We start from the raw sequence: 23,475 nt of genomic DNA, 5'->3' as shown, positions 1-23,475 counted from the left end.
AAACCACTCTTCTTCTCTTTACATTGAAAAATTATTTAAAAAATTGAACTAACTTTATTTCTATTTCATTTCTTGTGTTCTATGGTCCAGGATCTTGTCATTCAACATAATCTCGCTTCAAAGAAATCTGTTTACCTAGTCTTAATATATTGCTAATGTGTTCTTAAGATAGCATTACATCTAGGCCAGTGATATGGTATGGAAGAGAGGCCTCTCTTATATGTCACTGATCTAGGCCATGCAAGTCTCATGCATGCTATGCAAGTCCGTCATCCCTGAGTTGCCTTCATCGAGCAAAATGGTTGCCTGGGCCTGGGAGGGATATCTCTGGCGATAGTTCACTTTGGAAATTTTAATCCAGCATTAAATATATTTAAATATAAATCATAAATTATTACATCCAATAAATAACATTTACAAAATAAGGTTAAATTTTATTCCAAACCATGATATTATTGATTTTTATATCCATCAAAATAGCATGAAAAATAAACCCGTAGATATTTTTGTACACTTTTTATTAGAATTCTACTTTTTAATAAATTACTACATTTTAGATTGTACATATATTGTCATTTGGTCTTGTAAACCTTTTCAGTTTCCACGCTGTCACTTTAAAAAACTTTTGTGTATACCATACGTGGTTTTATATTTAAAGGAGCAGCTATATACGTATATGCTTCTAGCTTTCAGATAGGCTTTAGCGCCGGCTGACTAGCTCCTTTTAGTTCGAGCAGTTAGATAGACGACTTAATTCAACAAGCACTTAAATTTTGCTGCCTTCAACCTAGCTGTGCTGCTCATGCTCACTTTCTGGAGCTTTTTAGTTCTTGTTGACCGTTGACTTATTGCGGTTTTTATTTGCTTGTTCTTGCTCAATTCTTGACGTGCTCATTTAAAATTAGAGAATGTATGGTCACTCTCCCACCAGACAGTCAGGCATGCCAGGAGCCTAATATGTCGCTAAGCGTAATAGTACTTGAAGTTTTGCTTAGCCTGTAGCACAGAATAATAAACAATTGTTATTTATGCTGTGCCTACTATTTAAATGGGAATAAACCACAATTAAAGGTTAAAGTATGTTTATTGATGTTTCAATTTCCAATTTTCAATTTCACTAATGTTTGTATTTTGAGAACGATTTCCGAAGTGGAAATTGAAACGTCAATAAACGTACTTTAACCTTTAATTGTGGCTTATTCCCATTTAAATAGTAATTACTTTAAAATGCTGTGCCTGTACTGTAGATAGTAACCAATGACGTACGTCATTAATAGTAGCTAATCAAAATACGTAATTTGATTGAATCACTCTCAATCTGACAAGTGACAATTGCTGTATGTTTTTTCGTTTTCTCGTTTTCTGACTTGCGCTTTGGACGTGCCGCTAAACGAGCTTACGCCATTTTTAAATTTCCATTTCATTTCTTTTTCTGACTAGGCAGTAAGTCGAGTTTCAAATCAGTTTTAATTTAAATAACTTACCAATTTTATTAACGGTATAGTTTCATAAGCTAAAAAGGAAATGAATTTTTTTATAATCTATATTTATTTTAGCAACCATGGGAGTAGTGGTAGACACAATTACACCCGGTGATGGTGAGTACTAAAAATTGTCACTCTATTTTAGGTAGAATGAAGATTGAAAAGTATGGATAGAATTTTTTGTTTGATGTTTATGTAAATAGGTGAAATATAAACGGCTCTTACGAATCGATATCTGCATCTACAACTATTGTACTTGACCTTGACCAGATATGGATTAAGAGAAGCTTTAAAATCTTTCATGAACATGAATAACTTTTTGTATTATCAATCATTTTTTCTGAAATGATTAATATCTTGTAGGGCTTGTTATATTTTATTGAAAATATTGTAATATAGGGACTCAATAGATTTCCAATTGCCACCCATCAGTCTCTGTAAAACTCTTGGTTTTAGTATGATATTCTTTATTCTCTAGATTAAGTGTTTTCACTAGGTTACAGCCTTACTAGTGTATGGTTCTAGCTACGCTTGTAGCTGTTTTTTGTGCTTTCATAACATTTTCTTAACTGTTATTCAATAGAACTAGCTTGGACAAGTTGATTTCACAAAACAGTTTCAGTAGGGTCGTGGTTCAATGTCTTATAAGTGCCTGTGTTTAGTAAGCCTTTAATTTCATTGTTCTTATACTAAGTTTTTAGTCCACAGTAGTTTTCCCTTTAAGTACTTGATTGCTATTGTTTTCAAAGACTTAAGACGGTGTTTGGCTCCTCAAAATTATGGATTGTGATACTGGATCCTGCAATAATTATTCACAAGTTCCCAACTTGAGAATAGCAATTATATCCTCAACTGGTATTGTGCTTGCTGTGATAGCAAAACAAAAGAAGAGAATCTGCATTTAAATTGTGATGTGGTTTGGACATCGTTAGTGACAGATAGGGGATTAAATCTGTTCACACATTGCCTTTGATAATGTCTACAGTAATTGCAGACTAAACAACTCCACACTACAGGCTATTAACACCCAAATATACAATATATTGTTACAAAACACTGAAAGCAAAAGTCAACTCTCCCAAATGTTCTTAATTAGTTTATTAATATTTAAGTTTATAATTAGGAGGTGAATGTTTATTTGAATATAATAGCTTTTTTGAATATTGATATGTTAAATAATATTTTATCTTTTTGTGTGTGTCATGTTAATATGTATGTGGTCTAAATTAGCATATGGGACAAAATTTTTGAGAAACAATATTACAGATGCAGCAATACCAGACCCAGCAGGACTGCCTGCTATATATAGGGACTTGCCCTATAAATGGTTGTTCAACGAATTTGCTAGTTTTTTTGTAAATTCTGTATTTAATATTGAAACCATTTGATGTCACAATGTGTTAACCTGCTTCCCTACTAGATGAGACTTCCAAATTGGATAGGAATTTTAATTTTAGAGCCAAATTTTTTTCAAAACTTTCGTCCCATACATTAATATAAAAGAAAAAAAATAAATGCTAATATGTAATTTAGTACACATTTAAAAATATTTGTATAAAGATAGACAACAGTATTCTGTTGTTTAAGCTTTTGTAAAAAAAATGTGCAATTGAACTGTTTTTTTAAAATATAGTAGGTAATACCATTCTTGTAGTCATATTGTTATTGACATATTCACTAGGTATCATCAACACTTATGACAGAAGCATTGAATTTAATAGAGAAAGTGGCCTAACAATCAATCAAGCCAAAACAAAATATATGAACATTAGTAGATCAGAAGGACTGAGGCAATTACAACTTCGAGAATATAAAAAAATAATATATGTAGGCTCATTAGTCAGTTCCGAGAATGATATTAGTGAAGAGATCAAAAGGAGAATTTACATAGCAAATGAAACATAACAATCTTGCCAAATACTTAAGATTTGATAACATAGCCACTGATCAAGCTAACAAATGGATCAGAAAAATGGACACTGTCAAAGCGATGAGAAGCTACTAGTAATTTTCAAACGAAAAATTTCAAGGTGATATAACTTTGAATTGTATAGCTGGTTATTAAAAAACCTGATACGACTCTTAGTAAGATCTGATCATTTTGAGCAGGGTATTTGATTGGTCTGACATATTATATTTATTATGACAGACAAATAATAAAATAAACAAACAAACAATTGATTACATATGTTAATTCATAAATTGTAATAATTATTAAGGTCTAAATTTTGATATTATTTTGAATTCCTGCATTTTATAAAGAGTATATAAATGATAGTTTTTACATAAAATAGGGCTGTAGTTATTATTTGTATTATTATTAAGGAATAAAACAAACAACTTAACTCAACAATATATTAAAGTAAGAATTGTAACCAAATTAAAAGATAACTAGGCACTATCAGAGGCAGCAAAACATTTTAACATAAGCAGAACCACAGTTTTTCTATTAATAAAAAATGGAGGGAACAAGAAACTCTCCAAAGAAAGCGAGGGTCTGGAAGACCAAAACTATACTAAATTTAGGTGTGTAAAAATAAAATTAATATTTTGTAATATCTCCATCAGAATTGATAACAGTTTGTAGTTTTTGGTCCATCTGCATGAAGCTCTTCCCAAACCTGTTGTATACCGTGCCACAGCTCTTTAGCATTTTGAGGTATAAAATTACGCTGATACAACTGTTTCATAATAACCCCCACAATTCTCAATTGGGTTTAAATCCGGACTGTATCTGGGCCATGGTAAGGTTTCGTTGTTATTCTGGAGCTACTAGTTTATTACACTTGCAGGACAATTATCTTGTTGGAGGATAAAATTATTGCGTGGATTCAACTGTTCTACACTGGGAAACATGATGTTTTCTAGAATATTCAGATAAGTCTGCCTAACAAACCTGCCATCAATATGCCATAAAATTCCCATTTCTCTAGATGAAATCCATCCTCATACATTGGCACTAAAATGACCAGCTGCTTGATATACATATAGAGGATTAAATCTATTATTATCTGGTCTATATACCCCAATTTTGTCATTTTTAGAAGATTGAAAAATTTTCTCATCTGTAAATATTACCCTGTCCCAAAATTCATGATTTTGTAGATGATGGTTTAAAGCAAATTGTATAAGTCTTGATTGCTTCTATTGTGGTGTAAAAGCTTGTTTTTTTCTGCAGTTCGGTAGCTAAGATGCGATGCTTTAATTCTGTGCCAAGTTGTTTTCCTTCTTTCCGGAAACTGTGACATAATTCTTGCATTTTTGGCATCTTCAAAAGGGTTCTCTTCTAATCTCTCCAAAAGCGTATGATCTTCATGAGCGGTACATATTTTTAGTCTTCCAGAACCTTGCTTTCTTTCGAGAGTTTCTTGTTCTCTCCATCTATTATTAATATTAAAAACTGTTGTTCTGCTTACGTTAAAATGGTTCGCTACGGCAGATAGTGACCAACCATCTTTTAATTTCAATTTCCAATTTTCTACAAAATGTGCTTAAGAGTCAGTTTTTAATCAGTTTTTTTAGGAACCAGCTGTTCTATGCATATAAAGAACTAGACATTACCAAATTTATAAAAATTGTAAGACTGAATGAAGGCACATTATGATATAATCCAATCAACAACCCTAGGACATAAAAAAAAGGAATGGTTTTAGGATAGGAATAAAATAGAGATGAAGATATTTGTAAATGTAAAGTTGGAGGATCTATTGTTGTTTGTACATATTAATAATAAGATTGAGTGAACCGAAGATATCTTGTATAAATATATTGAATTTTATAATAGTTTTTATCCACAAGAGACAGAAAAGACTTAGAATACTCACTGATGACTCTGATAGAAGAAGAGAAACTTAGATGAAGAAAATACCAAAATGAAAATTATAAAACAGTAATCAAACCTGTCATAACCTACACAGCAGAGAATGTACCTGACTAACAGAGACTAAGAGAAGCTAAGAATAATACATAGAGAGGAAGATAATTATAAGAATCATCATCATTTTGGTTTTACAACCCTGTGTGGGTCCTAGCCTCCCCAAGAATTTTTCTCCAGTCGTCCCTATCCATCGCCTTCCTCCGCCAAGCACGTATTTCCATATTTCTCATGTCTTCATCGATGTTATATAGGAATCTTGTTCTGGGTCTTCCTCTTCTTAATTATAAGAATTCTTGGACCAAAAAAAAAATCACAAGACAGAGCTCAGATGATTATTTAACAGCAAGATAAATGGAAAAGATATAGTCAGAAATATAAAGAAAATACCTAACTGGAGAACAAAAATAGAAAGGAATAAACTTGAATCTTCAATCAGGCAAAATCACACAACCTGTGAAGGAAGACGACAGAGAACAAGAAAACAAATAAGTGGCGGAGTTATCCCTCATGAAAAACGGTTCAGAAGAGCTTATATTAATGGGCGGCTTATACTCCTGCAGAGGAGTGGCAGTGACAGGCATGTATATGTATTGGTTTTAAATACCTCTGTTGTCATTATCTGTATACCTATATTGTTGCTTTAATAAATATATTTATTTATTTGATTTATTTAGTGATATATGCTAGGTTTATATTTATTGATTACTTTAAGTGGCGTCAAAATTTAATTATTTCATTTATACATTCCCATTGTTGTTATACAGTGTGTCTACATAACTTGGAACCATAAAGGAAACTTTTTGGTTATTAATTTTATAAAAAAAAGTTACTTTTCATAAAAAGAATGAATCTTATATGAAGTATGTCAAAAAAGTATCTTTATATTTCACAATATTGAAGATTATTATTATGAAAAGTTGTTTGTTTTGTTTAAAAACTATGTACTTATATTTAAAACTATTTTTTAATATGCATTTACATTTCTCAATCCCTTTCAGTATTTTTACTAATGCTATGTCATCAGCAAATATTAAGCGCCAGGGAATGTTATATGTACTTTTCCTGTTAATTGATCTAACAGTAATATGAATATGATATGAAATATACGGACTGACTAATTTTTAAAGTATGAGCAGTTATGGTGTAATAGCGGAAGGACGTGTGTAAGACCATATGCATCGAGATTTTTGGATAAGTATTTACAGCAATTGTATTAATATTAATATTTAATTTTGTAAGTACCGTAATTTAAGGTGACTTTGACTCACTTTCGAAGTTTAAATGTAGATTTCAGTATTCTAAATACAGTAGACTCCCTCTATAACGAGAACTGAAATGGCAGACTAATTACCTCGTTATAAGCGGATCTCGTTATATCCAACAACAATAATACTGTGCATACATATGAATATGTAGTTTTCTAAAACATTAACTTTCTATAGTGAAGCCATTCGGAGCAATATAAGATGCTAATAAATATTGTTTGAATGGCGTTTTTAAAACAAAGTTGTTTACTTTTATTGTCAATGAAATGCATTAAAACAAAAAAGAGTTGTTTACTTTTACTGTCAATGATATACGTTAAAACAAAAAATCTGTATTCTGTAAATATGTATAAAGCGTATAAAGTTATTTTGTCATTTTTGACTGCTTTAAATTTTCCAGTATTCTATCTATCATATTTTCTAAAGATGTGAAACAGTTTTATGCTTCTTCATTTGCGTTTTGTCCTTGGATAAAGTTTCTAACAACCTTTAAAACACGTGTCAACCCAATACAATGACACTTGTGAATCATAAATTTTATATTTCCGACTAAGAATCATAAATTGTAAGAAGTTTATTGCGGGCGGCCCGCAGTTAAAAAGGGTATTTATTTATAGCTACAACCGGGCCAAAACGTAAAAAACACGTTTTTCAATCTTATTTTTTCTCGTTATAAGCAAATTTACCTCGCTATAAAGGGTTATAGTTCAATAGAAATTTCACGGGACATCTAATGTACCTCGTTATAAGCGAAACCTCGTAATAACCGTGTTCGTTATAAAGGGAGTATACTGTATATAAAAGTATGTTTATTTATTTGTATTTGAGTTTTTGACTACTTTTGTGTGCAAAATCACCTGCTAGTGTTGGGTGGTTTTGTCTCAAGCTACATTTTACATTTATTCTATGTGAGTATTAGTTTGGGCTGAAGTCACCCTACAAGATGAATCGGAAACAAATATTTTGTTAGGTATAAAAAATATTTATTTAAATTTCAAACAAAAAAAAAAACTAAAACTAACATGAAACTCTACATAGGGCCCTAAGTTCACAAAAAATATAATTTCTTAACAAAAAATGAACAATAAAACGATTTACAAGCTTTTTTTTTAAATCTGGAAACATATATCAGTTATCTCCAAGTTCCAATGGCTCTGTGAAATCAATATTACCCAAGTGGTAGGATTTTCTTATGTTGACTTCGGGCCATTGCCATAAACTTCTTTCACCCAGTACCATTACTTGCAGCTAATCGTAACAGTTATTACTACCTCTTACAAATCCATCGAATTTTCCTGGAAAGCTGTCCAAGTAGTCGGATACTATTACGAAGTCACCAACTCGAATGGAAAACTCTTGTAGATGTGCATTATTTCTATAGCTCTCATTATATGCAGAATTAGACGTACTATCTGCAGTGTGTCCAAAATCTAGTATTTTATTAAAACATTTGGTTTTTTACCATCTTATGTTTATGCAATTCACAAGAGTTAGTTACAGCAATGGTCGCTTGTTCAGAGATTTCTTGATGTAGGCTACTGCCAAGTACAACTTCGTTATAACGTCTTCGAGAACCTTATTTTGTAGATTTTCTTTCTCTGTTTCGCAAATCTGACTATTGCTTTAGTGCTCGCCTGTTCAGTTTTCCTTCCAATGTTACGTTTTGCTGCCATTCCAGTTTTTGTTTTTGATTTTCTTGTAGTGCCATTTTCTTTTACTGGCTTCTTCTTAGCCGCTTTTTTTGCAACTGCAGCATCTTGTTGGCTTTTAACACCTTCAGCACAGATACTTTTTCCTGCTGCAATTTCTATTTTTCTTTTTCTTTTAACAACTCCCAGCTGTGGACTATAATTCTCTTTTTTCTGCAAGAAAATTTAAAACAGCGTCACTTACTCTCAAAGGTACTTGCGCAGCATCAGTTTTATAGTTTGGAATTCTGGTTAGTGCTTCCTCAGCAAGGCACTTTCCAAATTTGTTCCGCCATTTACACTAATTATTTCAACCAGTTTTTTCAAAAGGGTGGGAAAGGTGCTTTTTGGGATTAAGTTTATGTTAACATTCAGAGTTTTGTATTTTACCAAAATATTTCACCAAGCTATTTTCATTGGTCGAAAGTAGGCGAAATCTAATGGCTGCGTAGAATTGCCAGGAAGACACACGAATTTAATGTTTTCTGCTTCATAAAGTTGTCAAGCTTTTAATGATACATGGGACGATAAATTGTCACCAATTAACTTTTTAATGCCAGGAATGTGTTTCAATGTTGGCAATAAAAGAGAAGTGAACCAGTCCTCTAAACAAGCTGGGTCGAACCATCCTCTTTTCGATCTGTTATACTGTGCCCCATTTGGACCATTTTCTACCCAAGTCGACCACAGTTTATTGGATCTATTTACGACGTATGGAGGTAGGTCGGTTGATGTTGACGATTTACTAAAATTCATCATTCTTTCAGGGTATTTAGTCCCACGTTTTGTTAAAATTGTCTTTTTGCCGGGGTCGTCACTTAAATTTGTTTCATCGTAGTTCCAAATGTTGTTAGCTGGGACATCGACGAGTTCATTCTGCAATTTAGTAGTCTCTTATAGTGGTTTCACTGATTTCTGCTCTCCATCGTTTGATGTTGCTTGCAAAACGTTGAGTTAACAACGGATTTCGTGTAAGGAAAGCATTTAACCAGTCTTTTTTCCTGGCAAGTTATTTCTAAATTGCTTAATAATTCGACCATCACGATCTAAATAATTTTTCACTAAACTTCGTAAATCTGTCTGATCTAATGGAAATCCGTATAAAGATAAGCTACAAATATGAGACGTGAAGGCGTCCTCTTCATCTTTCGTAAAAATTGTCTGACCACCATATTGTTTTGTATGCCTATTTTTAATCTATTTTTTAAAGTACTTACTGGCACTCCAAATTCTACTGCAGCTTTTCTCTGAGATAGAACTCCATTTCTGATAGCTTCTAGAGTTCTTTCGACTGTGTCTGCCGTGTAATTTCCATAATTTCTACTACCAGCAACACGTTTGTAATTGGAGGGCATCTAAAAGAGAAAAAAAGGTTACCTATGTCGTTAGTGCTATAAAGTCAATAAACCCTGCAGTTGTTACAAGGCTAAATTCAAATTTAAAATAAGCATTACTTACTTCCATTTAATATAGAACCAACGAATGACTAAAATCCGACAATCAACAAACTTGGCAAAAGTTACCCGAAAACGTTAAATTCTGTAACCTTGCAAATAACACCCAACTTTCTTAGTGTCTATGTTTAGACTGAAATAATGCTGCACGGCGGTTAAGAATTCGCAGATTTTCAATATGCAACTATGTAATTAATCTTACTCTTGGAAGTATTATTGGTTGCCAACCAATTTTTCCGGGTCAAAAAATCTTGAGTGAAATGCCTACATTTTAGAAATTCGTGTTTTTCTTAATATAACAAGTATTATCGTAATTTATTAAAATTTCCATACAGTTTATATGATACTGATGGTGCGGTATAATGACATTTACTTGATAATATATTGTACAAACGCCCTAGTTACTAAAATATCTTTCTCCCAAAATGAGCCAAAGTCGCCCGAAATTACGGTACCTCAAAAATATTATTAAAATTTACTAATAAAATTTTAAACTTTGTACATTACTACAAGTAAATGAATTACTATATTATCATTTTCGGTCTCAAATATTAATCAAAATAAAATTCACTATAAAATTAAACGGCATTATCAAATAATACATGTGTTCCCAAAGATATCAACAACATCATCAAATTTCGTCTTGAAATTCTTAATGAAAACTCACGAAAATACTTTTCAAACTGAATGATTAATCAATTTTACATAACTTTTACTCAATATCAAAAATATCAGCGAGTCATTGCTATGAGCATATAAGAGCACTTTTACATCACAAGAGTCAGGTTCAATTTTTGTCAGTATGAACCAAAACCAGAACGAAAATTCTTTTCATTTTATCGAACTTCTTAAACAATACCCTCACATCTCACTGTCAGACATTCCGGTAAGTTTTGGTATAGTCTCACTCCTTACAAACATTACTATAGACGAAACTTTAAACATTCTGAAAACTAAATACAGTATCCAGCAAGACCACTTATCTCTCATTAAATATTGTATGTCCAACAGTTATTTAAGCTTCCAAAATCAATTCTACAGACAAATAAATGGTGTCTCAATGGGCTCCCCACTATCTCCAGTGATTGCCAATATCTTTATGGAACACTTCGAGACCCGAGTACTATCCACATCAATGCTCAAACCCACATGTTGGCTGCGATATGTTGACGATACATTCGTCATTTGGCCCCATGGCTGGGATGCTTTGGTGTCTTTTCAAACCCATCTGAATGGTATACATTCTTTCATCACTCTGTTTATCGAAAACTTACCCATACCAATCGTTGCTTGCATGCCAACTCTCATCCTTCACAAATTAATTCAGTAATTAATACCCTTGTCCCTCGCGTTACCCGAAAGTCACATCAATAGGAGCATCCACAGACATCAATTTTCCACTTAATCTCAATCCACAGACTCCGACCATCATCATATGAAAGCTTTTCTTTCTTATATCAAAGGTGTCACTGACGAAATCAACAAAATTCTTAAATCAAGAGGAATAAAGACAAATTTACCCCTCAACAAAAACTTTCATCTCTTGTCCGATCAATCAAAGACAATATTCCAAATGAACAACACGAATTGATTTTGAAAACTCCAGAACCATAGCCCTCATCAGCTTCTATAAACTAAGAATTATCCGAGAAGCAATAGAAATTGAAAAAAGGCCAAATTGTCGCAATAAAAGAAATGGTGTCATACGGTTAGCTTCGACATGGAGACCTCTCATAAAGAAAATATCGTCCGCTCCATCCGCGAATCAAAATACCACTGTACGAAATGTTCGCACCAACCCCCTCGCCAATCTCCACCCAAACCACGTCCCCATCGACGGTATAAATGAACCGTCCTCTGTTCCCAGCGGCAGTAGTGCTTTGATCGGTGATCAGTGTAGTAGTGTCTGGGGGCTCGGGAAACTGGGACCTCGGAAGCCCTAAAGAAAACATCAGAGAGGATGTCGAAAGCTCGGCGCAATGAGACGTCAACGCGGAGTAGATATTTGGAGTATTCATTACCGCTACAAATAAAATGACTGTTTGTAGAAATAAATATTACACTTAACTTACAATCTATTTTATTTAGCTTAGGATTATCGGTTTCGACCGATACTACAACTTTCTGGTCATCTTCAGATCTCTCTGACAAGTTAATAATGTTAAGCCAATATTACTTATGTATGGTTTGAGGAAGTACATATATAAATAGTACTTACATTCTGGTACAAGGATTGTTAAAAGCGCGTGTACAAAACGCTATTTATGCTATAACATTTTTTGTAGGTCTTCATCTTTTTACACATCGAAATCTTAGGGATGTGTCTTGAGGAGATCGTATGGAAGTTCCTTGTTTTGTTATTGAGAAAATTAATTTGATGTTATTGTTTGTGAGACTGGATGATATTATATTTATGAAGTTATTTAGAGATATATTTATGAAATATGTTATTTATGAAAAAACAATTTGCTAAATGACTGATGTAATGTCTGCTTCTAATGGAAATGTTTAGGATGTGGATGATATTCTAAGATGGCTTTCTAAACAAAAGATAAGTAAAGATTGTACACTGAAATAAGGATTTCCACTTTACTTATCTTTTGTTTAGAAAACCACCTTACGATATTACGAAATGGATTTACAAGTGCAACCAATTCATTATTTAAAATGATGGTCTTTGAATGGTGAAATGATGGACTTTGAATGAAGAAAATATTATGAAAGGTAATAGTTTTAAGTACCTAGGATCGGTACTACATAGTAACGGAGAAATGATGGAGATACATGCAGTAGATGCAGAGCAGGTTGGATGAAGTGGAAGGAAGCAGGTGGGGTGTTATGCTACAGAAAGATTCCAGTGAAACTAAAAGGAATATTCTATAAAATTGTCATAATATATCATGAGTCGAGTGAAAAATACAGATAAAATTAAGAATGAATATATTAGAGGAAGCCCAGAGGTGACACCAATTATGCCAAAATGGAAGTAAAGGTTAAAATATTTCGGGCATGTTCAATGTCGAGGCCAATACGAGGAGTTGGTGATCTGCAGGTTCCTGGAAGGAGTAGGGGAGGAATACCAAAGAAGACTTGGGAGAGACGCTTAGGCGGGCCATGTCGGTAAGGGGGATTGGTATTGGTATGAATCAAGATATAAACTTAGAGATAAAATTAGGGAAGCTGACCCAGCGTAGTTATGATGACCATTAGGTATTTAAATATTAAGAATGCTATTTATGTAGTTTTTAATGTATTGAGATCCTAACAAAAGATAAAAAACTAGTTTTTAGGGTGTTATTTTGGATTTTAATGTTTAAGATGCAAAAGTTACCACCATATGAATGTATAACTATATTTCTGAATGTACAGTGCAAAGGCGAGTCTTACATTTACTTTTCTTTCTACATTTTTACCAAAAAGGCTGCTTAGTACCTTTTTGGTAGTCGCCTTGGTTGTTTTTCTATCTTAATGTAATCGATATTCCCTCACCTTTCATTTAACGCATCACACGCTCCAATCGGACCAATAACAACGGAGATTGATGTAATACCTTTTTGGCAATGCCGCTTTGTTAGTTTTCCGTCATTGTTACTAGTTACCCTCTTTCCTTTTCAACGAGACCTCATTCGTCACGATCCGTTCTCTAGCTTTACGACTAATTTACGTAGCGGTGACGGTTTCAAAAATCTGTCGCGTATTCTGCTTTTTTCCCATCAAAAAAGTGCACAACGTCGCTAACGTAGCATATGCCTAGTTCACTGTGCTAGTATTTTAGTCGAGTAGGGAGTAATTTAGTAACTAAACGTGTCTGAACAAGAAAAATTTAGTCGAGTAGATTAATAAGTCATTTGGTGGAATCAATCCATTTTGTTCTATAATTTTCGGGCAAGTAGCACCTCGCACCAGTAGAGCTCACTGGTTCACCGACCAAACAATGTCGTTTCGCTGGTACGAAGAAAACTTCAAATTCGTATAGACATTTTTTAAGAAAGTATAAGAACTGCTTGTCATTTTGTTATTTCAGGAATCATACTTAAAAAGGTATCCTTCTGATGTATTTGAGGGTGTGTTTTCATTTAACAGAAAATTTACATAACTTTCATGCCTAAAAGACATGTATCGGGGTTTTCTTTGGGATCTTCCAATGCTAATTCATTCAGAACACAATTGGTAGCTCCTGGTTTATCTCTTCTCTCGATCCATTTTCGTATCCATAGCTTCTTTTTATTAATCACACAAATTTCATCATCCATCTCTTCTAAAATAACTTATGATTAAAATGAAAAAGACAGTAAAGATTCCATTTCACGTACAAATCGTCTATGTATCTGTTTATACGTATTTCGCTTTAATAAAGCTCATCAGAACAGTTATTCATAGGCGTTCTCAACGTGAAAAATAGATCTTTTCTGTCTTTGGGAAGCAACGATAAAATGGCTTCGAAACGGACGCAATAGCGACATCTGATATTAAATCCGTAAAATAGTTTCGAAACACAATTCAGATTTCTGCTTTAATCTGAACCTTCTATAAATGCAAGGTATAACAGACGTTGATAACGATTAGTTTAATCAGTGTTCATTTACTTTGAGTTGTAGACTGTTTATCTTAGAAAACACAACTCCCTTGTGAACTGTATTCGAACAAGTGCGAGCTATTTTTGGGCAGTACTGCAGTACACTATAGTTACTAAATTACTCGGGACTGTTATAGCGTAGTGCGACAATAACGAAGTTTTCACTTCAATAATTAAATAATTGGTTATCGTTATACATATTCGTATTATGCTAGACTGAGTAATGATCTATTTTCAGTAAACACATCCAATGTCCAATTAAGACAATTTTAACTTTTTTGAAGTAAGTAAGCCAATAAATAAAATATCGCCATATTACAATAATTTCTCTTGTATTATCTGAAGTTGCTATTAATTTTGCGTCCCGTTATATCTAAATAAATACGAAAACAAGTTTTATACGACATCCAGATTTTAAAATATATTTTCGGAACGTCTTTACAAAACGGCATGAAAATGTTTTTGACGTACGTCATGTCAATATATACGTCAATTGTCGTTTTAAGGTTATAATTATGGCTTGATACAGAATGTTATATTTATAAATTACCATTGTTTTCGTCTAAAAAAGTAACAAAACCATGTGTATTTTAAATTCTCTTCATCTGAAGACTTGATCTTTTCTTGTAAAATTATTCGGGAGATCAGTTTATTACGATCCTCGGATCGTGAACCTTGTCATCTCCAACAAAAGTGCCAAAGTGAAATAGCTACCAGTGGGACATTTTTATTTCAGCAATAGAATTAATATATGTTTTTCTTAAATTCAAACAACCTATATGAGTAAATCTGTTTTTAAATCTAGAAATAATGGAACAAACCGTTACTACTTCTCAGGGTAGTGAATCCGATAGAGATTGTTCAGACAATGAATTTTGTGATGAATATTATAACTCCAACGATGATTTTGATGTAGAACAGGTAGATCCTAAGAAAAATGATCCTGAGTATTTTGAATTTAATTGTCTTCTAGAAGAACAGGTTGATAGACTTTTGAATGAAACTGTTGAAAGTTTAAGTAATAATTTACAAATATCACCTTCTCTTGCAAAGGTTTTATTACATAGTCACCAGTGGAATATACTAGAAGTAACTAGAAAATTTAATGAAAATTCTAGAAATACACTTATAGCAGCTAGAATTGAACCTTCAACACCTCCAAGTAATTTACTTTTAACTAGATATATTGGTTGCCCAGTCTGTGTAACTGTTCAACCGTTAGACAAATTTTATAGTCTATCTTGTGCTCATATGTTTTGTAAAGATTGCTGGACAATGCATTTTGAAGTACAAATAAATCAGGGCATTTCTACAGGTATAGCTTGCATGGCTAGAAATTGTATAGTACTAGCACCAGAAGATTTTGTTTTAAAACAATTACAGCGTCCCAGTATGAGGCAAAAATATCAACAGTATTCATTTCAAGATTATGTGAAATCTCATCCTCAACTACGATTTTGTCCAGGTCCAAATTGTTCTATAGTTGTACATAGTAAAGAGATAAAAGCAAAAAGGGCAAGTTGTAATCATTGCAAAACTATTTTTTGTTTTAAATGTGGATGTGATTATCATGCACCCACAGAATGTCAAGTAATAAAGAAGTGGTTAACAAAATGTGCAGATGATAGTGAAACAGCTAATTATATTAGTGCACATACAAAAGACTGTCCTAAGTGCCACATCTGTATTGAAAAAAATGGCGGTTGCAATCATATGCAATGCTATAACTGTAAACATGATTTTTGTTGGATGTGTTTAGGTGACTGGAAGTCACATGGTTCAGAATATTATGAATGTTCCAGATATAGAGAAAATCCAAATATAGCACATGAATCTGTACATGCTCAAGCTAGAGAAGCATTAAAAAAATATTTGCACTATTACGAGCGATGGGAAAATCATTCCAAATCCTTAAAATTAGAAGAACAGACATTGGAAAAAATGAGGTTTAGGATTAACCAAAAGGTTATGTCAGGTTTAGGAACATGGATAGATTGGCAGTATTTGTTCACTGCAGCAAGCCTTCTTGCTAAATGTAGATATACTTTGCAATATACTTATCCTTATGCTTATTATATGGAGTCAGGGTCTAGAAAAGAATTGTTCGAATACCAGCAAGCTCAATTAGAAGCTGAAATAGAAAATCTCTCATGGAAAATAGAGAGAGCTGAAACTACTGATCGAGGAGACTTAGAAAACCAAATGGATATTGCTGAAAAACGTCGTGCTACTCTTTTAAAAGACTTTTTACATGTGTGATATCGTTTATAGGTGTACATAATTTATTTATTACCTTTTTAATGTATTTACAGTTCTGTCTTTCAACACAGCTTATTGTTTGTAAGGGACAGTAATGGAGAACACCAATTAAGTAAACTTACTATATTTATTACTTGGAAACAGTTGGTCCTAGTATAGGAGCTGTGAACCAAAGAAAAGTGCCTCTCTTCATTAAGAAACGTTTACAGTGAATCTATCAAAGTTTGAAATATAAAATGTTAGCCAGGTTAAACAAAATATGATAAAATATTGAATGAAATGAAAAAATCTGAATGGTAAGGTTTTAACCTTTAATCTCTCTAATCAATTAAAGTCAGTGATCAATTTAAACCAGAATATTTTGAATAAGTTAAAATTTGTAAACCTTAAGGTACATCTGGTAGTTATGGGACACTTGAAAGTTTATTTAATTCCAAATTGAGTTAAAATATTTAAAATCCCCTACAAACTTTATTTACATTTAATCCAATAGTAAAAGTTATATAGTTCATAAAATGTTTAAATGACATAAATTGTTCTTAAAATATCAATGAACCTCACTTCCAAGTTTTTTGATTATTTGCAAAGAAATTTTATCATGAGCTGGTGATGTGGTCTTTTGGTTAAATTACACACCCTCATCATCATTGGTGCTACAGTCCAATAATAGAGCCTCGACCTTCCCAAATCTATTACACCAGTAAGCCATATCATTGCCAACTGTAGCCAGTTTGTTGCACCTATTTTTCTAGTATGATCATCTACAGCATCATTCCATCAAAGTTTTGACCTATATCTTCGTCTACTTCCAACTGACTATGACTATGGATTCGTAAAATACACATAAGGAACTTATAAAGTAATTTTTACTTAGAGGAGTCTTAATATGTACATCATGAAATAGGTGGGTTGTAGGTACAAAACAACATATTCAATCCAAAATTAATTTATACATCTACATCGAACTATTTTAAATAGAGCTATTACTCTTTTTTTTTAATTAAAACAAGGTGTGAAATTCTTCTTGTTTGCCTAATAACTACTAGATTTATGCTTTTTGAACTATTACAAAATAAATTAATCGCTGTTACTTCGTATTATACTAAATAGAGAACCAAAAAAATAATGCACTATGAATATTTTTTCTTAATTAAATAAAATCAATACCAAAAAGCAGATATGACTGTGAGTGGCACTAAAAAAATATAAAAAAAAGAGCAAGATTTTAAAAATATGTTAATAGGAATAAATTCAATTAATTATTAAGAATAAACTAGATATAAGCAGCTGGTAATTATTATACATTTCAAAAGTAGAGCAAAATATAGGTATGGAAGTTGTAGGAATTATCGAAATGAACGACCAGAAAAAATTGGAATGATTGGAAAGCTGTACTCGCTAAAAATGGACATTGTAGTAAATTGATTATAATTATCATGAAAATAGATATAATGGCAAATAAAAAAACCTTGATGGTCAAATTGGAAACATCAAACGGAAATATCTGCTACATGAGGGACATTAGAAACAATCATTTACAAATACATACACATGTTAGAGAATTACAGCAAGTGAAAAATACAACAAATCAATATCAGAATCGTCGGCATGTGAAAATAATACATACTAGAACTATGAAGTCATCATTATTTAAGCGTTGGGTGCATGATACAGGCATAAAGCCAGTTAAATATATAAGTCAAAAAGAATCTGTTTATAATATAAAACCAGATAATTCTTAAAAGAAGGAAAGTTACAAAAGGAGTGGAGGAATCAGTGTTATTATTTACAGTTATTATTGATTATTAAATGGGTAAATAAACTAGCATCGAACTTCAAATATTTAATAGTTGCTAGTGGAAATAGAATTTGTTCTAAATTATCTTAGCAATGTTGGAAAGTTAAGAAGTCTGGATTCAACCATGCACATAATATATTTTGGTAAATATACTATTTATTTTTGTACATATTTTGTTTCTCATACATTTATATTATACAGTTTATTTTTTACTAAATTGGTTCATTCAATACTTCTATAAAAATGGATCATTTTTAGTGAAACATTTATTAATAAACAATTCTTCTTTTAAAGCTCTACAGTTCTATATTAGTGGAAATATTTCCATACACTACAGATTTAAATTATAATTCAAATTATAGGTATTACCATTGTTGTCATTATTTTTTCATTCCCAAGGTCTTTTATTTATTTGTCCTCTCAGATATATCTGTTGAATTCAAAGTTTTTTCTATTTTTCTCTTCATTCTGGTTTTAGATCTTCTTCAAAAACCAGTTTATTACCTTAACTCTTCTTTGTCATTATATTAACATATTTCATTCTTGTATATAGTCTTTCCTAGTAGCTTACTTCCATCTCATCAATTATTATCACATTTTATTTGTTTTGTTCATGTTTCACTTAATATTTAATTGTTGATTGAGATATTAGTGATTTCAGTGTTTCTAATTTTTTTTGTTCTACTGTATATCATGTAGTATCTTGAAAGCTGCCTTTTAGGCAGCTGAAAGCAATGTAAGTGGGACATTAATGTAATAAGTTTGGAAACAGTTTCCTGTGGAAATTGGTTCCTCACTTCCACAATACTCAATATATGTGTCTCTAATTAATTTTGGCTTGAAAAATCTTGCTACTAAAGGATTATGCAGAGTAAGTTATAACTATTGAGGGATCGAATAGAAATAGGTTATTTTCACCAAAATATCTTTTGGTGCAATTTCCTCAGCAGTTAACCAAATTGCTGAGGAAAAACATACAGTGTGTTACAGTTTTTTTTCTTCATTTTTTGATAATAATTTATAATGCATATCAATAAATTGTTATCACGATCGGCACAGCTATAATTCTAGATAAGGAATATTATTTTATTTAGTATTTTACATTTTGCTACAGTTTAAGTAAATTATGTATTTCTATTAGAAACTCGACTAAAAGTGGATACATTTCATTTCAATTTACTTTCAAATTTTGAAACTTTTCCCATGTCATTCATATAGTTTTAATAAAAGTGGGTGTTTAATATTTGTATTTCATTCAAAAAGAATCAATTCCAATATACCTATCGAATGTCCCAGTTGTCAGTTACAAAAAAAGACTATATCGAAAAAAATATGTGTAAACATAATACATAATTACGAATTAATTACCTAATTTAACAAACTTTTCGACTACATTTAAGTTAATTAGATTTTATAAGTAAATACTATCTTATGCTAAATAATTAATGAGTTAGGATTTTGTCAGATTATACCAGTAGTTCTTTGAATTTTGTTCCAAAATTGAATATGGCTATTTAGTGGTTCATTGTGAAGAAGCGATTTTATGTTATTATAAAAATCTAAAGGAATAATTTCAGCACAGCATGGGTATCAAGCAAATTTGCTTACACATCCAACCTACCTGTGTGGAAAACATTTGTGGCCCATATGATTGTGGACCGATTATGTAGTTACCAATAATGCCAATCCCAATGTTAATAGAACATTTCTGTTAGTGATTCCTCTAGTAAGGTGTGGATTTTCAGTTGCCCACAAATGACTTCCACCAGGTATAAATCTCTCAATGAGTGAACGGAGCCTCTTCGCTAAAAAACTTCTATTTAAAAACGTGATTATTATTATACATAATAAGCAAATTTCTGCAAAATTTCAACAAGCTAAGGGTCATTTGGTAGCAATGTCGTAAAGAGAAAGAGATATTTTTCTCTTTTCAAAATCATGTGAATGGAGGGGCGACTTTGTACAGTTGTTATAGTTATTCTATGTGTACCTCTATTCTCCACCTGTACTGAAATCATTTAAGGTCACCTGGTATCACGTTTGGATGAAATGTACACGTTTCACCCAACCCGAGAGGTACATTTGAAGACAGTTACAAATGTACCAGGTACATTTACATCTGCTGAAGAAGAATCTTTAATTATTCTATGTTCCACTATAAATATACAGTGATATTAAAAAAGATAAAAAAAATCAATCAATAATCTTTTCCACAGCAAGATTCTATTAATGTATATTGTATATTTTGGGTCAAATAACTTGACCCTAGTCTACATTCCAATAGTTGTGATTCACTCTTTATATTGAAAATGTAGTACGAAATTATTGTTTAAAAGTGTCATAATAATCGTTTATATTTCATTTTTCGTAAACTCATTAATGCCTTAATATATTTACACAACTAATCAGTATTACTTTGATTTTTTATAGGACGTACCTTCCCTAAGACTGGTCAATTTGTTTCTGTTCATTACACTGGTACCTTGGAGGATGGGCAAAAGTTTGATTCCTCTAGAGACAGAGGAGCTCCTTTTAAGTTCCATATTGGAAGAGGAGAAGTAATCAAAGGTTGGGATGAAGGAGTTGCCCAGGTAATTTTAGTACTTTAGTAATTTTCACCATAATATTTTGATATAATAGCAACATATTTTGATTACAAAAACCAATATACTTAAATTGGTTGGATCCGACACAATAATTATCCCAATAATGCTAAAAACATACAGAGAGAATAAAATAAAATGTTTTTAAACACAACTTTTTGAAACTTTAATATACTGAGAGAATTACAGAGGAATGTATTTACTCAAATAATACAAACATCATAGATAAGATGTAAGATATCATAAAAACGTAACAGCACAAATCCCATAATATGTTTAAAAAACAGAATTTCTTATCCAGTTCTTCTCTAATAGTTCTATTGAACTGCATTAAGACTACTCACTCAAATTCTCAGTGATGTCAGTTGAAGCAGCAGATAGAATTCTGCTTCATTCTATTCATTCTATCTGCTGCTTCAATTACAATAAAGGGTCGGGTTCTGACACTCGAACCATAGCCAAATTTTTTTATGTGTTTTTTGCGGAGTCCAGTGTAGAGTCCTTTTTGTGTTTTTTTTTTTCATTGACAAAGTAGAAAAAATAAAATAGAACCATCATTTTTCTGTAATTTTTTTACCATATGATCTCCCTAGTTAGGATACTTTCATATTTGACCATAGCTCTGAAGATGGTTTTGTAAGCCGAAAGTGCTCAGGTAGGAATTAAAATTTTTTACAAGCTTTAAAAATACTTCCCTTTTCCATCTTGTGATTTAATGAATTTGTTGTTGATTATACAATGAATATGTCGTTTGTTTCTTTTACAAAAATTAAATATATTATTTTAATTTGTTATTTTTATTATATTGTTATATATTATTTGTTATTTTTATTATATCCATGTCTTTCAGTTAAACATAAGATTTAACATGGTCAGAATCTTAGTGTATTTCTTGGATAGCTTTAATGATAGATGACATATTGATAGATGATAGATGATAGATGATATGACTTGTAAACAATTTCTATATAAAGGTTCCTTGTGGAAATATGTAAGGGCATGTGAAAAGAAGATAGGATGTAATTAATTTAATATTTTTGATATTACTTGTTCCTTTACTTTTACGATTCTAGTTTTTATAATGGCTTTGGATCAGTACTGCTCTCATGGAGTTGAAAGTGAACAGTAATATATTTAATTTGAAAAATGTCACTTTGATTGAATTTTCTATATGTGACAAACTACTTTATTAAATAGATATCGAGACATGAATGGGCACATTAATTTACTCATTTTTTGCTTAGGCTTATAACCTGATGCTTGAAAAGTTAAGGATTTGAGAATAATTTAGTAGCTTTATATGATGATCAAATATCCTTGCGCTCTGATTTATTTTAGAGTAAACATGCTGTTTCTATTGGTGTAACTGATATTAAGAATATCATTTTTATATAGAATTTGTATTGACTCCATTTGTAATCATATTTTTATTTGCAGTTAAGTCTTGGACAGAGGGCCAAACTTACCTGTACTGCTGATTATGCATACGGATCCAGGGGCCATCCAGGAATCATTCCTCCCAACGCAACACTCATCTTTGATGTAGAACTTATTGCAATAGAGTAAACTTAAGATTGCCTTAGAGAATGTTAGATGATGACTACATATTTCTAAGAGTAAGATTTGGTTTTAATTTAGAACTGAATTTTACACGGTTTGTGAATTTTATATTAAATTTATTAGAAGTGTAGAAAGAGGTAATTTTTTATTTAGCATATTGTTGTTTTCATAAGCTTGACATCAAAATGACAATAAAAAGCACAAACCGACAAGAAAATGGTGTAGTGTAAATTCGTCTAAAATAAAAACAAATAATAGTCATTAACTGGTTAATTTTGTGCATTTTTTCAGTATATTTAAGTCCTTGCAGTGTTAAAGTATAATTTCATTTAAATGACGAAAGTGTTCTGATACTTTCACATTTCATTGCATTTATAGGTGTTGTGATGTTCTAATAAAAAGAATTTGATGTCTGGATTTTTTTATTATATTTGGATATCCTGATATATTTCTTTAGTTTGGATTTAATCATGTTTTCTTTTAATATCCTCAAGGGAACACTTATACATAACATATACCTAATAAAAACGAAACGGTAGATTATTCTCAATCACAGAAGTCAGGAACATTCGTGTTTAGAACAGAGGTATCAAGATAGGTGATTGTATTTAACATTGATGATTGTTGCAGTTACTATTTTTTGTCTGACGCAAACGTATGACGATATAACCAGAGAACTACGACACAGAGAAGCGACACAACGGTTCAAAAACGTGTACCATTTTTGTATACGCATGCCCGATTCTGGTTGTTTAACTGTTATTTACACGTGCTTATTCTTTAACTCTGGTTGTTTTCGATAGTCCTTAGGCGTCTGTGGTAAATACTCGACACAACACGTGCATTTGACCATTTATATAATTAACAGGTAATTACTGTTGCTTTGTAATTATTATTAGTTATTACATAAT

General features: G+C 31.7%; 2 protein-coding genes across 4 annotated transcripts; both read left to right on the top strand.

Moving 5' to 3' along the window:
* Positions 1 to 1,320: 1,320 nt before the first annotated feature.
* On the top strand, positions 1,321 to 22,977 carry Fkbp12 (peptidyl-prolyl cis-trans isomerase Fkbp12). 3 transcript variants are annotated; one of them, XM_072523719.1, is made up of 4 exons: positions 1,321 to 1,443; positions 1,557 to 1,598; positions 20,832 to 20,992; positions 22,442 to 22,977. In XM_072523719.1, the coding sequence occupies exons 2-4, from the start codon at positions 1,562 to 1,564 to the stop codon at positions 22,568 to 22,570; spliced, it is 327 nt and encodes a 108-aa protein (XP_072379820.1). In that variant the 5' UTR covers positions 1,321 to 1,443; positions 1,557 to 1,561; the 3' UTR covers positions 22,571 to 22,977. The 3 variants fall into 3 exon arrangements, with proteins under 3 accessions (XP_072379820.1, XP_072379819.1, XP_072379821.1); XM_072523718.1 differs by having other exon boundaries at positions 1,343 to 1,498; XM_072523720.1 differs by lacking the exons at positions 1,321 to 1,443; positions 1,557 to 1,598 and adding an exon at positions 18,379 to 18,544.
* On the top strand, positions 14,846 to 18,183 carry ari-2 (E3 ubiquitin-protein ligase ari-2). Its single transcript, XM_072523717.1, has one exon. It carries the CDS (start codon positions 15,155 to 15,157, stop codon positions 16,601 to 16,603), a length of 1,449 nt encoding a protein of 482 aa, XP_072379818.1. The 5' UTR covers positions 14,846 to 15,154; the 3' UTR covers positions 16,604 to 18,183.
* Positions 22,978 to 23,475: the final 498 nt, after the last annotated feature.

Source organism: Diabrotica undecimpunctata, chromosome 2 (genome assembly GCF_040954645.1).
Source record: "Diabrotica undecimpunctata isolate CICGRU chromosome 2, icDiaUnde3, whole genome shotgun sequence".
Lineage (NCBI taxonomy): Eukaryota > Metazoa > Arthropoda > Insecta > Coleoptera > Chrysomelidae > Diabrotica > Diabrotica undecimpunctata.
The sequence above is the reverse complement of the archived record's forward strand: the minus strand, read 5'-3'. Positions and strand labels throughout refer to the sequence as shown.